This window comes from Nomia melanderi, chromosome 11 (genome assembly GCF_051020985.1).
Source record: "Nomia melanderi isolate GNS246 chromosome 11, iyNomMela1, whole genome shotgun sequence".
In the NCBI taxonomy this organism is placed as follows: domain Eukaryota; kingdom Metazoa; phylum Arthropoda; class Insecta; order Hymenoptera; family Halictidae; genus Nomia; species Nomia melanderi.
In genome coordinates this window covers 6,594,152-6,613,718 of record NC_135009.1, presented here as the reverse complement: position 1 = coordinate 6,613,718, position 19,567 = coordinate 6,594,152, and the positions used below count along the sequence as shown (strand labels likewise).

General features: G+C 40.1%; 1 protein-coding gene across 3 annotated transcripts in view; it reads right to left on the bottom strand.

Annotated features, from left to right (window-relative positions):
• The window catches only part of N (neurogenic locus Notch protein), a 336,265-nt gene that overhangs the window by 123,265 nt on the left and 193,433 nt on the right, over positions 1–19,567 (bottom strand). For all 3 annotated transcript variants that reach the window (XM_076371906.1, XM_076371907.1, XM_076371908.1), the window contains 2 exons: positions 4,650–5,006; positions 1,071–1,226 (listed from right to left, as the gene is read on the bottom strand). In XM_076371906.1, the coding sequence (XP_076228021.1) occupies positions 1,071–1,226; positions 4,650–5,006 (513 nt within the window). The remainder of the gene's footprint in view (positions 1–1,070; positions 1,227–4,649; positions 5,007–19,567) is intronic.

Here is a 19,567-nt window from a genome sequence, read left to right as displayed (position 1 = left end):
TGCGCAAAATCATCATCGAACAAGATGAGACAAATCATCGTCTGGTCGACCGAATCATTAATAACTATACCTGCAGAGGCGTCGTGAGGCGTTGGCATGTTGTTTTCGCTTTGGAGCGAGACTAATTTTAAGACGTAAGTTAAACAATCTCTTAATTTATTCACAGTAATAATTGATTGTGTTTTACAGGATCATTTTCTTCAAGAATGACAGTCAATAGAATCTACTAATTAATTAACTTCTGCAAGCCTTTCCCTAATGATTTTAGAATTGAGAATGGGTTCTTGTGTAGAATCTCGAGAATCTCAACGATCATCACTAAAGAGTTAAAACGAAGTAAAATATTCACAATCTTTTTAGAACATTCTAATTCTTGTTTACGAAAATATGTTTAGTGGTGAAAGATCTCAATCAATGGACTCAAATTTAAATCAATCACTATCGGTGCTAAATATGTCCAACGTTCAAAGAATTTAAAAACCAGAAGTCGAATGACACTGTTAAAATTTTCAATTATTCGTGAAAAAGTAATTTTATGACTAATATTTCTTTCACTAAGAAAACTGTTACAGAGTACAATGTATTAACTAAAACTTCTCTCCCACATATATCTGCATACAAAACCCACAATTGTTACTTACTGTTACTATAAAATAAAAAAACCACGTGTCAGTTTCTCATTACCTAAATACTTAAATTTGCAGCTTCAATTTTATATATTAACGCTTTGTACTCGTAAACTTGTATTTATTTTTAGGGAAATGAATTATAGTAATTTACAGTAGTAGAAATCAACGTTTTATATTTATTTTATTTTATATTATTACAATAAGATTTAATCTTTATGATCTTTTAAAGTGTAGTACTTTCTAAAACAATTTCCAACGTTCTATATCAAATTTATATTGTTATCTCTAGCATGACATACGAGTGCAAAGGGATAAAACTCAAAGTCAGAATTACGTCCGGATATAACCACAATAGATCAAAAGTTTAACAAACTGACAATATTTATATAATAACAGTTTCATTTGAATTCTTAAAAAAAAAATGATGAAAATCGTACTCACCCTGCTCGCACTCATCGATGTCCTCCGAGCAGTCCACCCCCTTGTAACCGGTCGCGCATGAACAAGTAAATGATCCGTTGATGGGGCTGGTGTCACAGATCGCGCCCTCGTGGCATGGGTTCGAAGTGCATGCATCGTCGAGGTGGCACAACAGTCCTGGAAAACGGAAAACCGAAGATATTTATCCTTCGATTGTTCTCGAAACGGAAAAATCCGACTGGAACGATCCACCGCGCCGTTTCGAGGGAGCCGCGGATTGCGAACGTTTCTAGGACGGAAAGTGTCGATCGGCGAACGCCAAACACGGCGGCGGCCGCCAAAGATGGACATCATTAAGGCCTGTATCGCTCGGCAACGCGTAGAGCCCGGTCAGAGCGCGTTTCGCGCTCGAGAGAATCGTAGAAGACACGCGACGCATAGAGAATGGTGACAAATCCCAGCGACTCGCGTTCGTCCATTCGCATTCAGTAAATTACACGGGATACCGGTGGGTTTGCTTCAGGCCGGTCTAATTGCTCCCCGCAGCGAACCCCGCGAGGAAATTCGAGGAATTCCGCAAAGAATTTTCCAGGGTAGACGCTACGAAGCGGATTTCTGGGTCTCGCCGTGGTTATTTCTTCGAGGAGTAATTTTTGTAAAACAATAATTGTAGCGTGTGTTACGTCAAACTGGATAATAACTGAGTTTTGCTTTGGTTACGAGAGATTATTTCTTTCTTATATAGAGTTAAAGTATGTTGCAAGTGTTTAAGTTATTTAACTCGAATACAGTTGATTCTTGATATTTGTAGTCCACCGCTAAACAAGATGAATTCTGAATTTCCAATTGTTAACTTTAAAAGCTTTAATTTTCAATACGAAAAGAAACATAAAAAAATGATTGTCTTCGACAATTTTAGTTTCTGAAGTTATCCAAAACTTGCGAGTAAAAGAGAAAAATCGAAAAAATTTCAAAATATAAAAATGAACTTCTCTATTTCTCTAAGTTTCTGATCGACAACATTCAACAGAAAAGAAGGCTTTCGTTTGATACATTAGAAAGTTTAACTCGTGAAGCGTTAAGAAGTTGAAAACAAGAAAGTAACATTATATTACTTGTATATATTTAGAACACGATATCTTGTATTTCTTCTCGGTAATTAAAGCAGGAGCAGCAGCATCATGAAAAATGTATCCGCCGTTGGCCATTGACATTTGAACCTCGATACACGGTTCTCAATAACGGAACGACGTGTTGGATGTCGGTATATAAACTAGAGTAAACAAGCACGCAGATGCGCGATTACACCCGCGACTAACTGTAACCGCGTTCGTACGTACAAGAAGCGGCTTCAGCTCTGGCCGCGAGATACCATCATTATGCCTACGTGCGTATTGCAAATCCGTTAACCCTATGGGCATTGTTAAAACTGTTTTATGGTTCGACGTGTTACGATCGGCATTACACAAGCTCTCTTCACGAAATCATCATAGAGATAACATTTCACGCGAAAAGAAAAATTAACTGGTGCTGCGTACTTTAAACAAAATTAGATAATTAATGTCAATTCGATATAGACTGTTGTGCAATAAGACATGGCGAGCTTGTTTTGTCTTTCATTCCATTCTTCATTCAAACGTGCAGTAACGGTTACTAGTGCAATGATGTTTTATGTATTTACAGTTACATTCTAATCGCTACTAGCATTTAATAGGTACTTTAATACAGTTACCGATACGCCTTTATTGCATACTCAATCAGGAATACATACACCCGTCCGTGACTACAAAGGAAGGTAAAATGTATGTTGAAATATTGCAAAACGAAAATTGATTGAACATTGAATTAATAATTCGTACTCAATCAGTGTAAAACAACGTTATTATAATATATACATCGTACTATTAAATATAAATGCAAATTGCCAAATAATGGATGCGCTTTTCTAAAATATAAAAAGTAACCAATTCATTTCCCTCCTTTCCTATCATCGAAGGAAACCACTATATTGTCAAAAAATACTGGGCCTTTAAAGATTGACTTCCGATAGTTAAAATGTTACATTCGAAACTGGTAACTTAGTCCTACGTCACCCAAAATTCTTCAACTGAATTCACGTAACGCAGTCCTACGATATTTCTATTTCCTCTAAGAGAATGCCGATCACGTAATTCAATATTATTTCAATTCTACTTAAGCATCAATAACATAATTCCATTACAGATTTTTCGAATACACTCGAAACCCACTTGAATAGTACAACCTCGCAGTATCCAACTATAAATTACCAAATTATATACGCTTACGAATGCGTTAACACCGAACGCTCCGATAATAAAATTCTCAAGAACAAGACCGGCCGGGCAGAGCATACCACGCGTTGAAGTCTCCCGAAGAATCCGCACAGCGAGTCTCGGGCGCAAAGCGCGGCGCGAATTCCTTCATTTAAGATTTCCCGAGCTTGCGCCCTGGAAAAAGTCGTTCTTCTCCGGTCAGCCTGAGGAGGCGGAGGGGTATCGCAGGAATCGCAGTAATGCCGAGACAGAAGAAGAAGGATGCCTGTATTTGGCGATCGCTGTCCGAGCGATCGATCTGAAAACCGTCTGCTTCGACCTCGGGTAGGAAAGTAAGGACAGAAACTCGTTTTCAGTCCTCAAGGTCGCCGCACGGTGTATAAGGCTAGCCTGGTGCGCGCCTCCGGAATCCCGGGATTCCGGGGGAGGGCCGCGCGCGCGCGCACGTCCGCGGGGAAGCTGCGTCATATTGTTGCACGTGCAGATGCACTCCGCTTGTCAATTCCACCGGCGATGCATAATGCCGACACGAATCGAGCTGCGAGAGTCTTGTTACCGAACGCATCCTCCGTTCTCCCCGGTAATCACTCGGATTCCGTGAAACGATCGGCTTTGTAGGACACAGATTTTTGGAAGGACTTTTACTCGAAATTGGACGTTACTCGAATCGATTGGGATTAATGTTCTTTTTGCGCAAGGTAATTATTTGGATTGAATGGATTCTTGCTGGGGATTCAGTGTGGCTTGAATCGTTTAGAACTGATGTGTATGATGATTTGTTGAAGAGATTTTTGTTTGGGTAGTTCGTTCGACGATGATAATGATTGCTAGTAAATTGCATTGTTGTAAGGGTAATTTGTTTTTGTTCGAGTATCTTTGTTTCGTTGAATAATTTATTGGAATAATTTATTCGAGGGATACTCTTCTTTATGGAAGTAACGACTAATGAAGGAATGAAGTCTGTTGGCGATACAAGATATACTGCTTTAAGTAACCAATTAGCAGACAATTCGATAAAACGTCCCGAAATCGAGGTTGAGATAATTTATTTGAAACGCGTTCTGCATTTTTCCCAGTGGAATGAAATGTTCGGGCATTATGTTTTATTGGCATAATAAGTGGGATGCATTATCGGTTAACCGATTTGGTGAATTTTCAAGGGAATCGAATCGATTAATGGTTACAGTCTTGCGAGAAATGGAACGCATAAATATACTCTGTAGTGGATTCAAGGTGAGCGAGAAGTTGATTCGAGGGGGAATCGCGGGTTATCGATAAATTTTGAGAACGATCGAGATAAACTCACCGGTCTTTCCGTAGGTGCACTGACAATAAAAGCTGCCAACACGATCGATGCAGGTAGCGCCATTGAAGCAAGCCGCGCCAGCGCAATCGTCGATGTTCACGCTGCAATCCGGACCAGACCAGCCGTTCACGCAGATGCACGAGTAACTTCCGGGAGAATTGGTGCATGTGGCACCGTTGTGGCACAGCGACGGCCGCACCGAGCATTCGTCCACGTCCAGCTCGCACTGCGTGCCTGTGTACGACGGCGGACAGAGGCAAGAGTACTCGTTCACCCTGTCCACGCATGTCGCGCCATTTTGACAGAGATGTCCTGGACAGTCGTCGATATTCTCCTCGCACTGATCGCCACGGAAACCTGGAACAGTTAAAAAACATATCGTCATTTAGAAAAATGTTTAAATTTAAATTTCGATTGTTAAACGATTTTATATTTAATCGCCTGAATTTCAAATCCTAATTTGATTTGTATTATAATAATGTTACCATGATTGCGTTCAAAGTAGTCACTTTGTCGCAACATAATTGTCAAAAATAATTATTTAGTCGATGAATTAAGTAAATTGAATGAATTCTAATTTAATAGTAGCTGATCAATTTATCTGTGTAACAAGATGAACGAGTGGAAGTTTGTCGCAAAACAGAAAATAAAAGTGATTTAAAAACAGTTTAGAAACAGTTTTTAACGATTTGAGCAACGTGTAAACAAATTGTAGACTAAAAATTCTATATACATCCTGAATATTTGAACCATACATTACATCTTAAGGTTTTATGTTTCGACACTTGTACATGAATAGATCAAACAATAAAAAGCATTCTTAAAACACGAAAATATCTGTTCAGGTGTGGTCCCTCCCCCGACAAAATTAACATCGTACCTGAGAAATTAATTTATACTCCGGGATTCGTATTGGAGCATCGTATGCGCTTTAAGAGGCGGGCCGCGCAACATGATTTAGATATGATCTTCTATCAAAGGGGAAGAGAATCGAAAGACAAACGGAGAATCGCGAAAGCAAGGAACATAAGGAGGAGGAGCCGACGATCCCCCTCCATTTCGATGATATTGATGATCGTTACGGTCGTAAAGAGAACTCATTACCCCGCCACAAACCCGTGTACGCTTTGTATGTTCTTCGCTCACAGGAAAAAAAAGGAATTGTTATACCGAGTTGGTCCATGAAAGGCTCCGCCACAAGTAAACAGCAAGTCATGGTTTTTTGAAGAACTAATCTCAATTTGTAGCACTATCTAGTATAAGTGTTTAACACTGAACATATATAATTAACAAAAAATTTTCGATCTCTTAAGTAAAATGGAACTTACACGCCGATTTAAATATTAAGTTCGTTTAGGAACCATTTTGATGACCCAAAATGCGAATGCAGCAATGAAATTTAAAATTCATCATTATAAAACAGTGTAGAAAATTAACAAAGAAAAATTTCTAAGTAATAAATATTTTGAATGTGGATATAATTTTAAAATATTCCTTGTAATTGAGTACGTAATACGAGAATGAAGTTTAATTTTAAACAAATCAAAAACAACATAAGAATATTCAACGCAAAGGAAATGAATGGTTGCAAGAATTAATTGGCAAGAAACTCTTGGGTCTGTAATGTATTAATTACAAAAGAAATTGAGAAAACTGATATTAAAGCGAGTTTGTAGTCCCGAGAGTTTATTGTTCGTCAGATTTATGTTCGGATGGAAAGATCCAGAAGAAAAACGAGTGGCAATAAACCAATAGCGCTCGATAACCGTGAAATTGACAACGTCGGCGTCGATCTACTTCCATCGACCGTGGTAAGCAAATGAACGACTCCCCTTCAGCAATTCGCCGAAACACCGTGTCCTGCGGAACAAAATCCTAACACTTCGGGCGCGGGAATATTCAAAGAAAAATCGCCGACGAGGATGCGAAAAACAGGATACCCTTTAATTAAAACGAAAACCGCCATGGCACTGCGAAACTTGGCAAAAACTGGTGCATAGATAAGAAGCGGGGCTAGGAGACTGGTAAGATCGACGTGGCGTGACGGAGGATTATTTGCAAGTCGAGCGAATAATATGACTGCGGAGCGCGCTCGAGGGTTTAATATCTCCTCGGCGAGGCAAAAACCTTGGATGAAGAAACGAAGAAATTTTGATGAGACAAGACTGTACACTAAATATACTTCGCGCAATATGGATTCGTGCTCGTAAAGAATATTTTTTATGTACGCGCAGGTAATTGCGTGATTAAATGATGGAACCTCTAAAAACGGAGCAAAGTTTCTATGTGTTATTCTTAAAATAGAATATACCCTTTTTGAACTTGAGAATTGATATTTGTGACAGAGACTGCATATGTTAAATTAGATAATAACAATGAATCATTTTGTAATACATAAGTAAATACAGTAAGGAATTTTATTAAGTAAAGGAAGGTTAAAAATTACAATTAAAAAAAAAGTATAAATAAAAACAGTCTAAGCTTAACTCTGGAAAAGCTACATAGAAAGTAGTTTTACTTAAATAATGTAATCTCCAATATCGTTGATTTCGAAACATTACACAATGTAAAATAACCGGAAAAGTATTGTTATATAAACATTCATCGCAATTGGTTCTTTATAAATAACATTATGAAACTAAATTTACACTAACAGCCTGTTAATGTTCTTTGCGACTAAAAATAATTTTCATGTTATTATCGTGTCCTGCGCATTGTTTAGTGTTCGAGCAAAACCGAACACGGAAATCCGGGTAATGTTTCGCGATTTCAACCCTCCCCGTTCACTTTCCTTCCGCCTTTATCTATCGGTATCAGTTGCCGTCCAGCGATGCATACTCGCCCGTGAACCATAGTTACCAACTCTAATGGCGCGCATAATTTATGCTCGATAGAGCGGTTAACTAAACTTCCTATGTATCCCCGGACTCGTTCGCGAGGCACACAGAATACACGTCTCGCTGACATGAGTTAGAATTTCGCGGTGAAAAAGAAAACCCTCTGTTCTATAGTGCGGCTCATAATTATTCGAACGACAGTGAATTTATACTTCTACTCTTTTTTAAAACATAATTGCAAACGTTTTGCGCCATTGTTGGAATAATTTAATTTCTAAGGTTATTTTGTTACAATTACATAGAAATTTTATGGTTCCTACTCATACAACAAATGTTATCATTGATATATTTATAAAGTAACTTAATTATTGTATCGAATCGTTTAATTCATAATAATATTGAAAAATAATGATAAAGATTTTGATCTAAGTGATATTGTTATAATTTGATTCATTGTAATATAACAGTGATAAAATAAAGAATACACAAAATTGATAAATAAATCTGAAATCTTTAAAATTATTATTAAAATTTAAATTTTAATTATAACTGGATTGTGATTATTCATCTTTTATGATACAATTTTACATCTTAATTACTGGATTTATCTTAGTAAACATAAAACACTTTTTAATGTGATAATTAAAAGAGTAGTATATAATTTGCCGCTTTTATATAAGAACTAATGAATAATTATAAAACAAAGTATATTGCACTGTATTTCAATCCATATATAAGTTTCCCATATGATGAAGTTTTATTTTTTCACGGTAGTATACGATCGTTCGAACGTTTAAAGTCGTTCGAATAATTATGGGCAACAGTGTACATATGTACAACGTCGGCCACGACGTTATTATACCGGGCTGTATACAGAGGGACGGTAACATTAATATTAAACTGATGCAAAAGTAAATCAGCCGCTTCTCGTGCGCCATTATCTCGCTGAAGAATAGAACACGGGGGATTTCGGTCTGTTCTAAGAAATAATTTTACAGTCGAACTTTTAACTAAACAGTTCCGGTACAAGGATACGATCGAGGAAATAGAAATTCCAATTTTATCTTGAAAATTAGTTTCCGTTCAATTTAAAGCTTATTTATCAGAAAATTCAGTAAATACTGTTTGTAGTAAATACTTCACTGTTTATGTACATAGCTAACATTTCTTTTTCTGCACGCGATTTATTGAACGAACCAATAGTGAATATCGAGCCTAAGGGAGTTGGACATCGCAAACATTCGTATCAACCGAGTACACGAGTTCTTTACGCCTTCTCGGACGTTACCTTCTTTTTTCTCTGCTCGGCGGGAGAATGTTCCTTTGGAATCGCCACCGAAACCGATTTCGCGAGGCAACAGATGGTAATGCTCCGAGGGGCTTCCAGTCCGAATTTCGGCGGAGATTCGAAACTGGAATTTCAACGAGGTTTTCCGTCTTGAGTTACCGGATTACAGGGGTCTGCCTCTCTTTCTCCCTCTCTACCGCCAGTTTACGTGCTACCGTGTGACTTTTCAGTCATAAAATCCAGATTATAATACTTTCTGGAGTGCGACTTTTACGCCCGGCCTTACACTTTTACGCGTGAGCGTTTTGGCAACGCGCACCGTGTATACTTTGCCTTTCTCTTCAATCTTTTTTTTCGGCTGTCGGCTTTAAATCAATCTTCCGCAAGCTTCTTAAGGCATTCGACTCATTGGCGCGTTCTCATGTGTCGGTGCGAATGTTTGATAAGGAAGTATGAATATAGAGTTCTATAGTTATTTACAGGAAGTACTGTTTGATTAATTGTAAATTTATAGAGAAGTTTTATTTTGTTGACAGTGATTATTGAGTCACCAATAGAAACTATATTAAAATTTAATATATATTTTCAATGATAAAATGTGAATATCGTTTAATCGAATATTAATGTTCACTTCACTAAAATATTACATTAATTACGATATAAAATAATATAACACATCATCTTTACAAGTGTTATTAATAATTTTAATTGACAACATTTATTAACATAACGTTCGTTTCTCCAGCTGAATTCTTAAGTTGTTTTTAAATCATTTCTATCAAACATGTATCTTTTTAGAAACACGCGAAGATTATGTTCTCAAATGAAACACAGTTAAGGATACGTATCTGCAGCGAGACGTACGGTGGCAAATGGTACGCAGAGAACTATAGAGGATCCTTATAAAATGATCGAACAAAAAAAAACGTTGTATAATCAACGTAATATTGACCGTCGCTTCATTTTCTCCCCGCGGGACCTCGCAAGAAAGAAAATTCCTGAAGCGGGACGAAAAACTGCGGCTATTCATGTTCAGCGGCGGCGGTGAGGGAACAAGAAACCGAGGGACGAGAGACCGACGAGCGCCGCTACGGATCCGGGGCGAATCGATTGCCGTTAATATCGATAGAGGACAATAGCGGGACTCCTCCCCTGAAAAATACGCGTATTTGCTGGACCATTCGTCGCGCGTTCGATATTTGCGAGCCTTTTCTTCACCGCCGTTGCCGCTCGTTGTTTCTCTCCCGTTTCCATTGTGCCACGTAAATGGAATGCGTTTAAAAACGCGGCTGCAGCGCGTTTCACAAAAATGTAACCGACTTTCTACCTCTAGCAGGAGATCGTGCGGCTCCGATGTTATATCACGTTGCATTGTAATTTTGTTCATGACGACAATCTGTTTTAATGTTTTATTGCGTAAGATTAACAATGAACGTATGAATATAATGGAAATACATATTCTCAAATATCAATTATTTGGTCAAACACTTCTTTGTGTTTCGCTAGGAATTCAGTTGAGCAAAAGGTATAATTGCTCTTTTTCAATGAGATGTCTGTATTATGAAGTGTAAATAAATAATTACACTGAAAGGTGTACACGTGAATATATAGTTTAACGTAGATAGAACTTTTTAGAACTTTTAACACTAAAATTACCAGACAGTTCAAAATTACCCATTCCTGATGTCTTCTTTTTGTAATTATTAAAAAGATAAATGTTTCTGTGAGAAGTTATTAAAGAAATCAATTCAGCGCCATGAAAATTGAATTATAAATCAATTAAAGTCTCAAGAGATGCACTCTTCGAGTTTCTATAAAGAAATCTCAAGGACTCAATTTAACTGTTCGGTAGTTTTGTGGTTAAAGCAAAGAACATAACTGTAATTTTAATGTATCATCTATAATTACATAATTCTTATGAAATTTAGTATCAAACATCAAACTTTATCATGTTGCTTCATCAAACCAAATGGCGACCAAGACTCGCCTCTCAACTGCAAACATTTAATCCTCATCATCCCCACCAGCAACGAGCACCTAATTTCCCTAAGGAACTATCTTGCCTCTTCCCGGAATCCGCTTTGCCCCTAGGCGCGTTGCGAGATATCACGCCGAGCGAAGCGTCGGAGGAAAGCCATGAGGATGAGTTTCTGGACCGTTGTTCGCGGCCGCCGAAACGAAAGGGACAAACCCGTGCCGGGAGAGCGAGATTACGCGGGGCCGTTGGGCCGTGCGGGTGCGACGGGCAGGAGAGAGGGAATGACTCCACTTATAAATCAACTCGGCCGAAGGCCCATAATTGCAATTGTTCATGAGCCTCCACCCCAGATCGAAACGATCAAGAACGGTCGTGTGCGTGCGAATAGATGCAGGGTTGCTGAAGAGCAGTGATGCACAACCCGCGTGCACCCTTCTTTCAAATTTGTGCAGTCTGTTTACTATTTCTTTCATTCACAGAACTCTTCGACATTATGTGTTGAGTACTTACTGATGCCATTTTAATTACATTTCTAGCGAAAACGAAGATTCCAATAGAATTCCATTAAAAGTTTTTTGTCTTATTTTGAGCTGTACCGTGTCTTTAACTTCATTTGTATTAGGGATTTCGACTCACCCTGTGTATTTTTCCTTTTATTATTATTTTTTGGTTTAATGGTTGTTTGTGAGATTGAATGAACGTTCGCTGTTGCGACTAATGCATGATGCTGCGTGCAGCCCTTAATACGCAAAAGGTTGTGCATCACTGCTGAAGAGTGTACTCTTTTGCTCGCGCGCGCGGGCCCTATTCGACGAAGGATACGTATCCGTTACTTCGTTACAGATGCAGGGCCGTAACGAGCGGAACACCGGTATAAATTCTACGTACTCTGTTCGTTTTCTCTGGCTCCTCTTTTCGGCGCTACGAAACACAGTCTCGAGTATACCCTAACTCTGCTAACATTGACTCCCTGCCTGTGTATATAACGTGTTTTGGAAAAATGATATAAAACATGTCTGATGCACTCTGTGTCAATGTTCTTTTATTGAATCGTGAATTATAAAATGATTATTCTAGTAAACTGGAGTTGTCTTAAAAAACATATTTCTGCCTATACAAAATTTGTCATATGCATTGTTTCCAGGCCAAGATAGTAAACTCTACTTTTAACATCTTGTCCAATTTTTATTCCTATATATATAACTAGTGTTCCATTTATTCTATTTCATTAATTCTCTCTAATTTTTATCTATTAGAGTTTTTTGATAAGTGAAGCTTATACATCATCCAGCTACAATTGTTTTCATGTTATTTTATCTCTCAATGTTTGTTATGTCTACTTACGCTAAAAATTGTTCAGATTATTTTCTCTTAAACTGATATTAATGAATATTAACAAATATTAAAATATACAACATACTTTTTACAGTACGAAAATAACCGGACAACGAACGTGATAGCGAGCCATTGGCCTCCCCTTTCATCCCCTTCCCTTCTTTTCGGCTACGAACCGCTGTTATAGGTCAAAGACTATAATCCGACTAGACACGGTCAATTACGCTCACGATTCCGTAATTTTTGTCTAACGAACGCGCGCCATCGCAAAAACCCGAACGCACCGTTTTCGAGTCCGCGCGACGACGTAATCATGGGAACGCGAGGATTCCTGCTCCTTCGCGGAGGATGCTCGCTGTCTGACCGGCAAGGTCGAACGCCTCGGACTGGAATTTCGGGAATCCTGTAAAGCGCTAGCAATTAGTCCGCAGTTCGAGGTACGCGGAATGATTTCATTCACCTTCTGGAAGGAACCGAAGACTCTGAACAAGGGAGACGAAGGGGAAAGAAAAAGGAAGAGATCGACCGATGCTAGCCACCCGCTCGCCGTGCAGACCTGTTCCGATCGTTTTAGCGGAATTCAAGGATTTCGACCTGTCCGCCGCGCGGGGAAAAGGAAAATGGGAGGACGGCGTTCTCACGTCGGAGGAAAAAAAACGGTGGAAACCCTTCGTCGCGCGGCGCACAGCTCCGGCTTCGTTACCACGAGGATATCGTGATGTTTCCTACGCGCGGGGAACTAGGAAGCGGCCCTTCCGATCTGTAACATAATACCACTGTTTCCTAGGGAAATCCTGATTTAGCGGTTCGCAAGCCTTTGCACATTACGGTGTTGCTTGTCGGGTTTGACACTAATCATTTGAGAATGAATATCATTATATTATGTTACATTTTTGAATCTAGAACAGAAACTTGCCAATAAATAGTTTAATTAGTTAAACAACCAAATATCAGTAGATCGTTCTCTTTTTATTCTAGTAATTACAAGCTTGAAGTGATTTAATTTCTTCTGATGAAACTTTTTGTTCTAGATGAAGATCTTTATCTATTTCTCCTTGAAAATTATATGAAACATTAATAACTTTAAAGATTTATTTAAAAATCTGATAATTCAATCACTCCGATACCTGGAAAACTTCGTAATAAATTCTCATGATTAAATTCGCTTAATTAAAATATATTCAAACAATACTAATACAATGCATTTCAAAATAATCATATCTACTCAACTATGACGAGCGTCCATTTTTCACTTTGCCTTTCCAAGACACCCAGAAAATCCCTTCACCATTTCCAATCGCACAAAGCCGTCCCGTCTTAATATCCCCATATGTTTCTTTTCTTTCACCTTTCTCCGAGCCAGAATTCGGTCTCTGTTTCTCTATTTACCGTACAATCTCCCAATCGTACACATATACACAAACCCTTTCGCACACTCCTTTCTCAGCCTCACCTTTTCTCCTTTCCTCTGTCACTGATCCACCCCCATCCCCTCCCACCTTCGCCGATCCTCATTCACTCCTTCCTTTCTCAAATCTCTCTCTCTCTCTTTCTCTTTCTCTTTCCCGCCGACCATCCTTTCTCCATCTCTCTCTCCCTCGCTCTCTCTGTCTGTCCTTCTCTCTCCTCCCCTCTGCCCATCACCATTACCCTCAGTTCACGAGCAGGCAACACAGTGCCTCTCAGCCGGGCAGAGGTGTGGCAACGTCGCGAGAGCGGGTGTGCGTCGGCCGCAGGCCATGTGGTGGGGACTGTGGGAAAATTCTCATGCCGCCGAGTGTGTCGGGCGCAGCGGCGCTCAACCGACGGCTCTGCGACGGCCCGAGGAATCCCGATCGACTTCCTGCTTTCACGCTCGAGCGACGTTTCACCGGCCAAGCGCGAAAAAAGGGTATCATTAGAAGCGTCGCGAGAAAATCCCGCGTTCCACCGCACCGTTGGTCTTCAAGGAATGAGGGAAGGGGACGGGGAAGGCGTTAGAGGCTTTTAAGGATCGCGATAATTATTCGCGGGACACCTGCTCTATCGGGACAGCCGATCGACTCGTGAAACGAAAGCGGCGTTGCTGCGGCACGGAGAGATCTGTACCGTAGATCCGACAAGGATTCTGGAGTGAATATAATAAATGGGTGGACGGGGAGTCGAGACGGTGAGCGTTAGATGCATTTGGAGTTTTGATGCACGTTTTTATGTTGCTAACGACGGATTTGAAGAGATTGATTGTATGGGTTTGTGTTGTTGTTTTTGGGAAAGTTTTTATGTAATCGCATTAGAGTCGGCATAAATTGTTCACATATGAAGTTTACGAAGCGTGATATTTAATGCGAAGAGTTTTGTAAATGTAGTGTTGGGACTGAGACGAAAAAATAATTGTGTTATTAATTTAATTGGACTGTTGCTTCATTGTTTGATCAGTAATGACAGAATATTTAGTAAACTTCTTTGTAATATCCTTATTATTGATTAGAAAATTATAGATTCACAGAAAATATATTCTGGCTATAAGTTATCCAATGTTTTTAATTTTGCATTAAAAAATTCTATGTTCTAAATACTTTAATGTACTCAAAGTAACAGAATCTATAACAACTAAAAACAAAATCTTCAGCATTTCTTCAAATCAATCATAACAGTTACGCTTTTATATAAGAAGAAACAAACCAATTATTTAAATGAACTAAGAACCGGAATTGAACAACAGGTATACCAACAACAAATCAAGAAACTAAACTCCAAGGAAAAAGTTACTGTACAAATCGAGCCGACTAGCGTACGCTTTTCAAGCGAGGAGAAAGTCTAGCCAGTTCATTTCCAAAGATCAAAAAGAAGGAGACGGTGGAAGAAAGCGGGGTACCGTGTGTTCGTTTCTCAAGTAAGGGGCGAGTCCTTTCCCGGGAGAAAAGAAAACATTCTACACGGAAGTGACGTGTCCCGTTTCACCATATGGTGTGACCTTGCCCTCGAATTTCGGAAGTGTGCACGAAGGATCACGGCTGAGAGACACTGGCCCTCGGCCTGGGGCCCATGTAGCGGGAAGGAAGGTTAACAGCGGCCCGTGCCTCCCCACCAAAAACCATGGCCGGCACCGGGTGGCCACGAGCACGCCACGGGGGTGCCCCATGGAAAAATTATTTGTCCGTCGCCCATAAGTGCGCTGCTGCCGGAACGCGATAATTATTCGGGCCACGTGGTATATCGGGCCGCGGATATACACCTGTCGCCAAACGAATCAGTAGCCGCTATGATACTGACTGGACGTGGATTTGGCTGATCAATGGATACCCGATTTTTACATTTTTTCTGTATTTATTTAAAGAGTTTCAAAACGATATATTTATACTTTAAGGATTACGTAAAATGCATGGTACTGATTAGATACTTAGTATTTGCATTATGACTACTAGACTGCAGGTCTTTATGCAGAATCAGGATTTATTTTACGTTACCACTTGTACTTTGTCATAAAAGTATAAAATCTGCAATTTAAATTGTAATATAACGAACTCGATTTTGTTGTGGTCATTGCATGTAACGCGGAACGTTAAGAAGAAATTGTTTGGAGTTAACCGTCAATGAAGGTATACCCTTTAAATGCTTGAAGTGCGAAAGGTTAAGGAAATGTAAATGTTTCTGTAGCCAGAATAAATCTGAGAGCATTTAATTCTAATATCTTCATAAAATAATCTTAAGGAACTTGATGTTATTAATTAATGAAATACTTTTTAACAAGGTTTCTGTGATAGTTTACTTATAAATAAGCCTTTTATGGTAACAGTGTTCGATTGATAACATTCAGAAAAAGTGATGTGATTTACGTAAGAGCGGCTCAACAATTCATCAATTAACTGGGTATAGTGCGTCACAGAAGTCGGTCGCATAACCGAGAAAAGGAACGAAGTCAGCGTGGAAAACAATTGCAATACAGCGCTCGGCTTATTAGCGGATTAGCACTACTTTACAAATGGACATCGATCGCTATCCATCTCGCGGGCAAGACAACCGGCGCGCATTCATGACCATGTAAGGAGTAATTATTGCAACGCGATTCGCCCCTCGTTAGACCTTTAACGAACCAATGGGACGGTCTTAAAATTCATCGCACGCTTGTTAGAATTCCCGAACAGCCGGTAAGGAGGCAATGATTAGAGGGCCCTTAGAAACCCGTATGCCATAACAATTCCACGATCCAACGCGTGCATCGTTCCGATCGATTCACCGTCTTGTTTCCATGAAACCTGAATTTCATCTATTCCCATGATTCTCGGTAAAGTGAATACAAGTTCGCATCGTTATAACACTTTTCGAATTACTCTTCAATTACATTCTTTCACTGCCACTTTTAGTCATCTTTCTCAAGTTTAAACGAAGAATATTCACACTATTTGAACAATAAAGAACTAGTGAATCTTAGACGATATTTTTATCACTAGAAGTACCAAATGAATCGAAATGATCAATCACAGATTTCTACGTTTACAATTATTAAAAAGATACAGATATATTCCTCAGAAATTATTAAATAAATTGTAATATCGTTTTGCTTATTGTATGCTCAGTAGTCTTACTGTTAATCACAAATTCAAATCATTTAATATAGCGCAGAAGACAAATACTATTTTACTCATCAATTAATACATCTATCCACAACCACAACCTCAACACCCATCGAAAGAAGTGTATCACAGAGTCCAGACATTCGAACAGGAAACGTTCGAGAGCACTTTGGCAACGTAGATAGAGCAACGGGACAAATAATTCACAAGAGACGTCTCGGCGCAGGGGTGGCTCAGAAGTGGAACGTTATCTGGCAGGTTGTTGTCCACGAGCAACACGAGGCGGACACAGCAATAATGCACATCGCGGCGATTTGTACACACGGGGCTGGGCCTTAATACTCATCTCTCCTCTCTTCTCTTTTTCCCGATCCCGTCTAGACTCCCTCCGCCTTCTTCGTCCGTTTTCTGGGACCTTAAAAGGTGCATGTACTCGAGAGAGAACCCACCGATAAGCGTAATTTGAATGGGTAATGGCTTCACCAAGAGAAGGGTCCCCGGTTAATGACGGGTCCAAACGGGACGAGTAGAGACTGGGGAAAAGGGGGGAGGGGGCGAGATCCGGGCGCCGAGGCCGCGCGCCACGGACCCTTAATGCACCTCCCCTCTTTCGGTTCCCTCGATCGCGATTGAGGGACGTTTTAGGGTACGAGGCACGAAACTCGCGATCAACCCTATCGTTACCAAACCGGATCCACTTTTCCATCGTTCCTGCAGCAGCGCGTCGTTCCATCACTCCCGAGGAATGCGAATTAGCGAATATACCAGGGGATATTGCTGAGCTCGCTGTTCTGTTCCTTGATCGTGCCTATCTTTAACGATTTTGTTATTTAATGCACACTCTTTTTCTAGGTTGGCCTGAGAAATCTTCGTTTAAAAGGATGTCCTCCTTTGCTGAAGTATTACTGAATTGATTTATTTCGGAAGCAATACAAATGAGGATTGAAATTTCAGAGTCTTCTTTAACTTCTCTTAAGTATTTTTATTTTAACCACTTTAAACGCAGTTAAGATCTTTATTAAGAAAATGCGTTCACTGAACGAGTTTGATGTTCTGTTAAATCAACTCAACCCTCAACCCTATCGTTACGAAACCGAATTGCGGATGTTTCTTTACTTTCTCTTTCGATAACAGTGTTTCGATAATGTTTAGATAATTACAGCTTCTACTAAATATATTCTCCTTCTATCACTCAGTCCTACAATGGTATAACAATCCTATTCATCTCCACTACTCCTTCTACTTAAAAGGTATCCACATTGAACCTTTTAAAAAACAAATTCATTTTGTAATTTGGCAAGCTGAAACATCTGCCCAAATTCCAGCAATATATTAGGGAGATCAGTCTGCCGTTCCTCTTCACAGGAAACACTTCAAGTGTCTTATCCAGGGCTTCCAACATTTTTGTACGTTTATAGCCCTCGTTTCATCGCTTCGGAGGAATGTGAATTAGCCGTATCAGCGAATGTCGCTGTCACCTCCATCGATCGTGTTTACCTTTAATGATTCTGTTAAACCGCGCGCTTAATCGACCGGCAACGGCTCGGAGGCACAAGCGACAGAGCTACTCTACGCTTCTCGCTTCCTCCGGAAAGATGCTTCGAAAACTCTCGCCACGAAATTTATGCGAACCCCGTTGAGGGATCATGAATAATGTATACGCCGAACGCTCCCGAAGTGTCTAATTTGAGGATATCCTTGGGAATGGGAGGACGCAGCGTCCACAGAACACCGGCGGGGATGTCTTTTGGGTGTTTCGAGTGCGTCCCGCACGGGACGCGAGTGAAAAGCTCGCTCGATCACGCAGCTGAGTATATCATAACAGCTCGGAAACGAATCACGCGCGACGAGAGATTCTCCAGACGCCGTTTCAATGGGGCCCAGCGAGTCTTCTATAAATAAACTCCGGTGGACGATCGTCTCAGAGACACTTTCTACAATCTCGTTAACCTCTCTCGCTCCTTCTACCGCGGACATTATAAATTTCGAGTGCAAACATGTTCGTTTATTCAAAACGAAACGAAAAGTATGCATACGTGGAGCAACGAGATCGGGATAATAGCTTGCTGGAGGATTCTTCTATCCTCTTTGATGCCAAGGGAGGAGATCGGAGAGACTCCTCCGAGGCGTACCGTGCGTGTAACGGGAGAAGCACGGACCCTTTGTGCAACAGGTATACCCGCAAAACAATCAACAAGTAGCCGGATCGATCGAGGGTTACTTTGTAACACGCCATCTTCAGAAACGGTGGCTCGGCGTCCCTCCAAAGGAAAGAAAAAACGAGAAGCATATTCGGCCGCACAAACTGGCTAAATTACACGTAGAATCGGCAGGTCTGCAATTAGAGATCGACGGCGCCGAGAAAAGCGAGCGGACTCCCCCCACGGGGAGGGGCCGGAACGCGAAAGCACGGGGAGATGCGGCAACAGGTGCGCGGCATTCAACAGGTGGCTCTAACTCGCGTCAAATCAAAGTCGCCCCGATCGAGAGGTGGATAACGATCGGTTACCGTTTCGGATAAATAACACCTTAACCCTCCGGCCGTTCGGGACGGCGATGCGCGCTTTAAAATCCGAGCAAGCCCGAGGATTGTCAACTGCTCGTTGCTCGGGGAGGCGTGATCGTTTGGTGGTTTATGAAGATCGATTCCTATCGGGGTGATTTAGTTGATTAGGGGATGGTGATTTAATGGATTTGAATTTAATATGGATAATAAATTGTATGGTTGCAGTGATGAAAGGCTTCAGAGATCCTGTGCTTATCTATAAACTTCGGAACGTCAGTTCTCGATTGAAAATGAAGTAATTGTATGCTTATATAAAACTACAATTGAGATATCTTTTTGAAACTCGTAAATAATGAGCAAAAATATAATTTGCAATACAAGCAAATATAATAAAATAAATCACAAACTTACACTACATTTA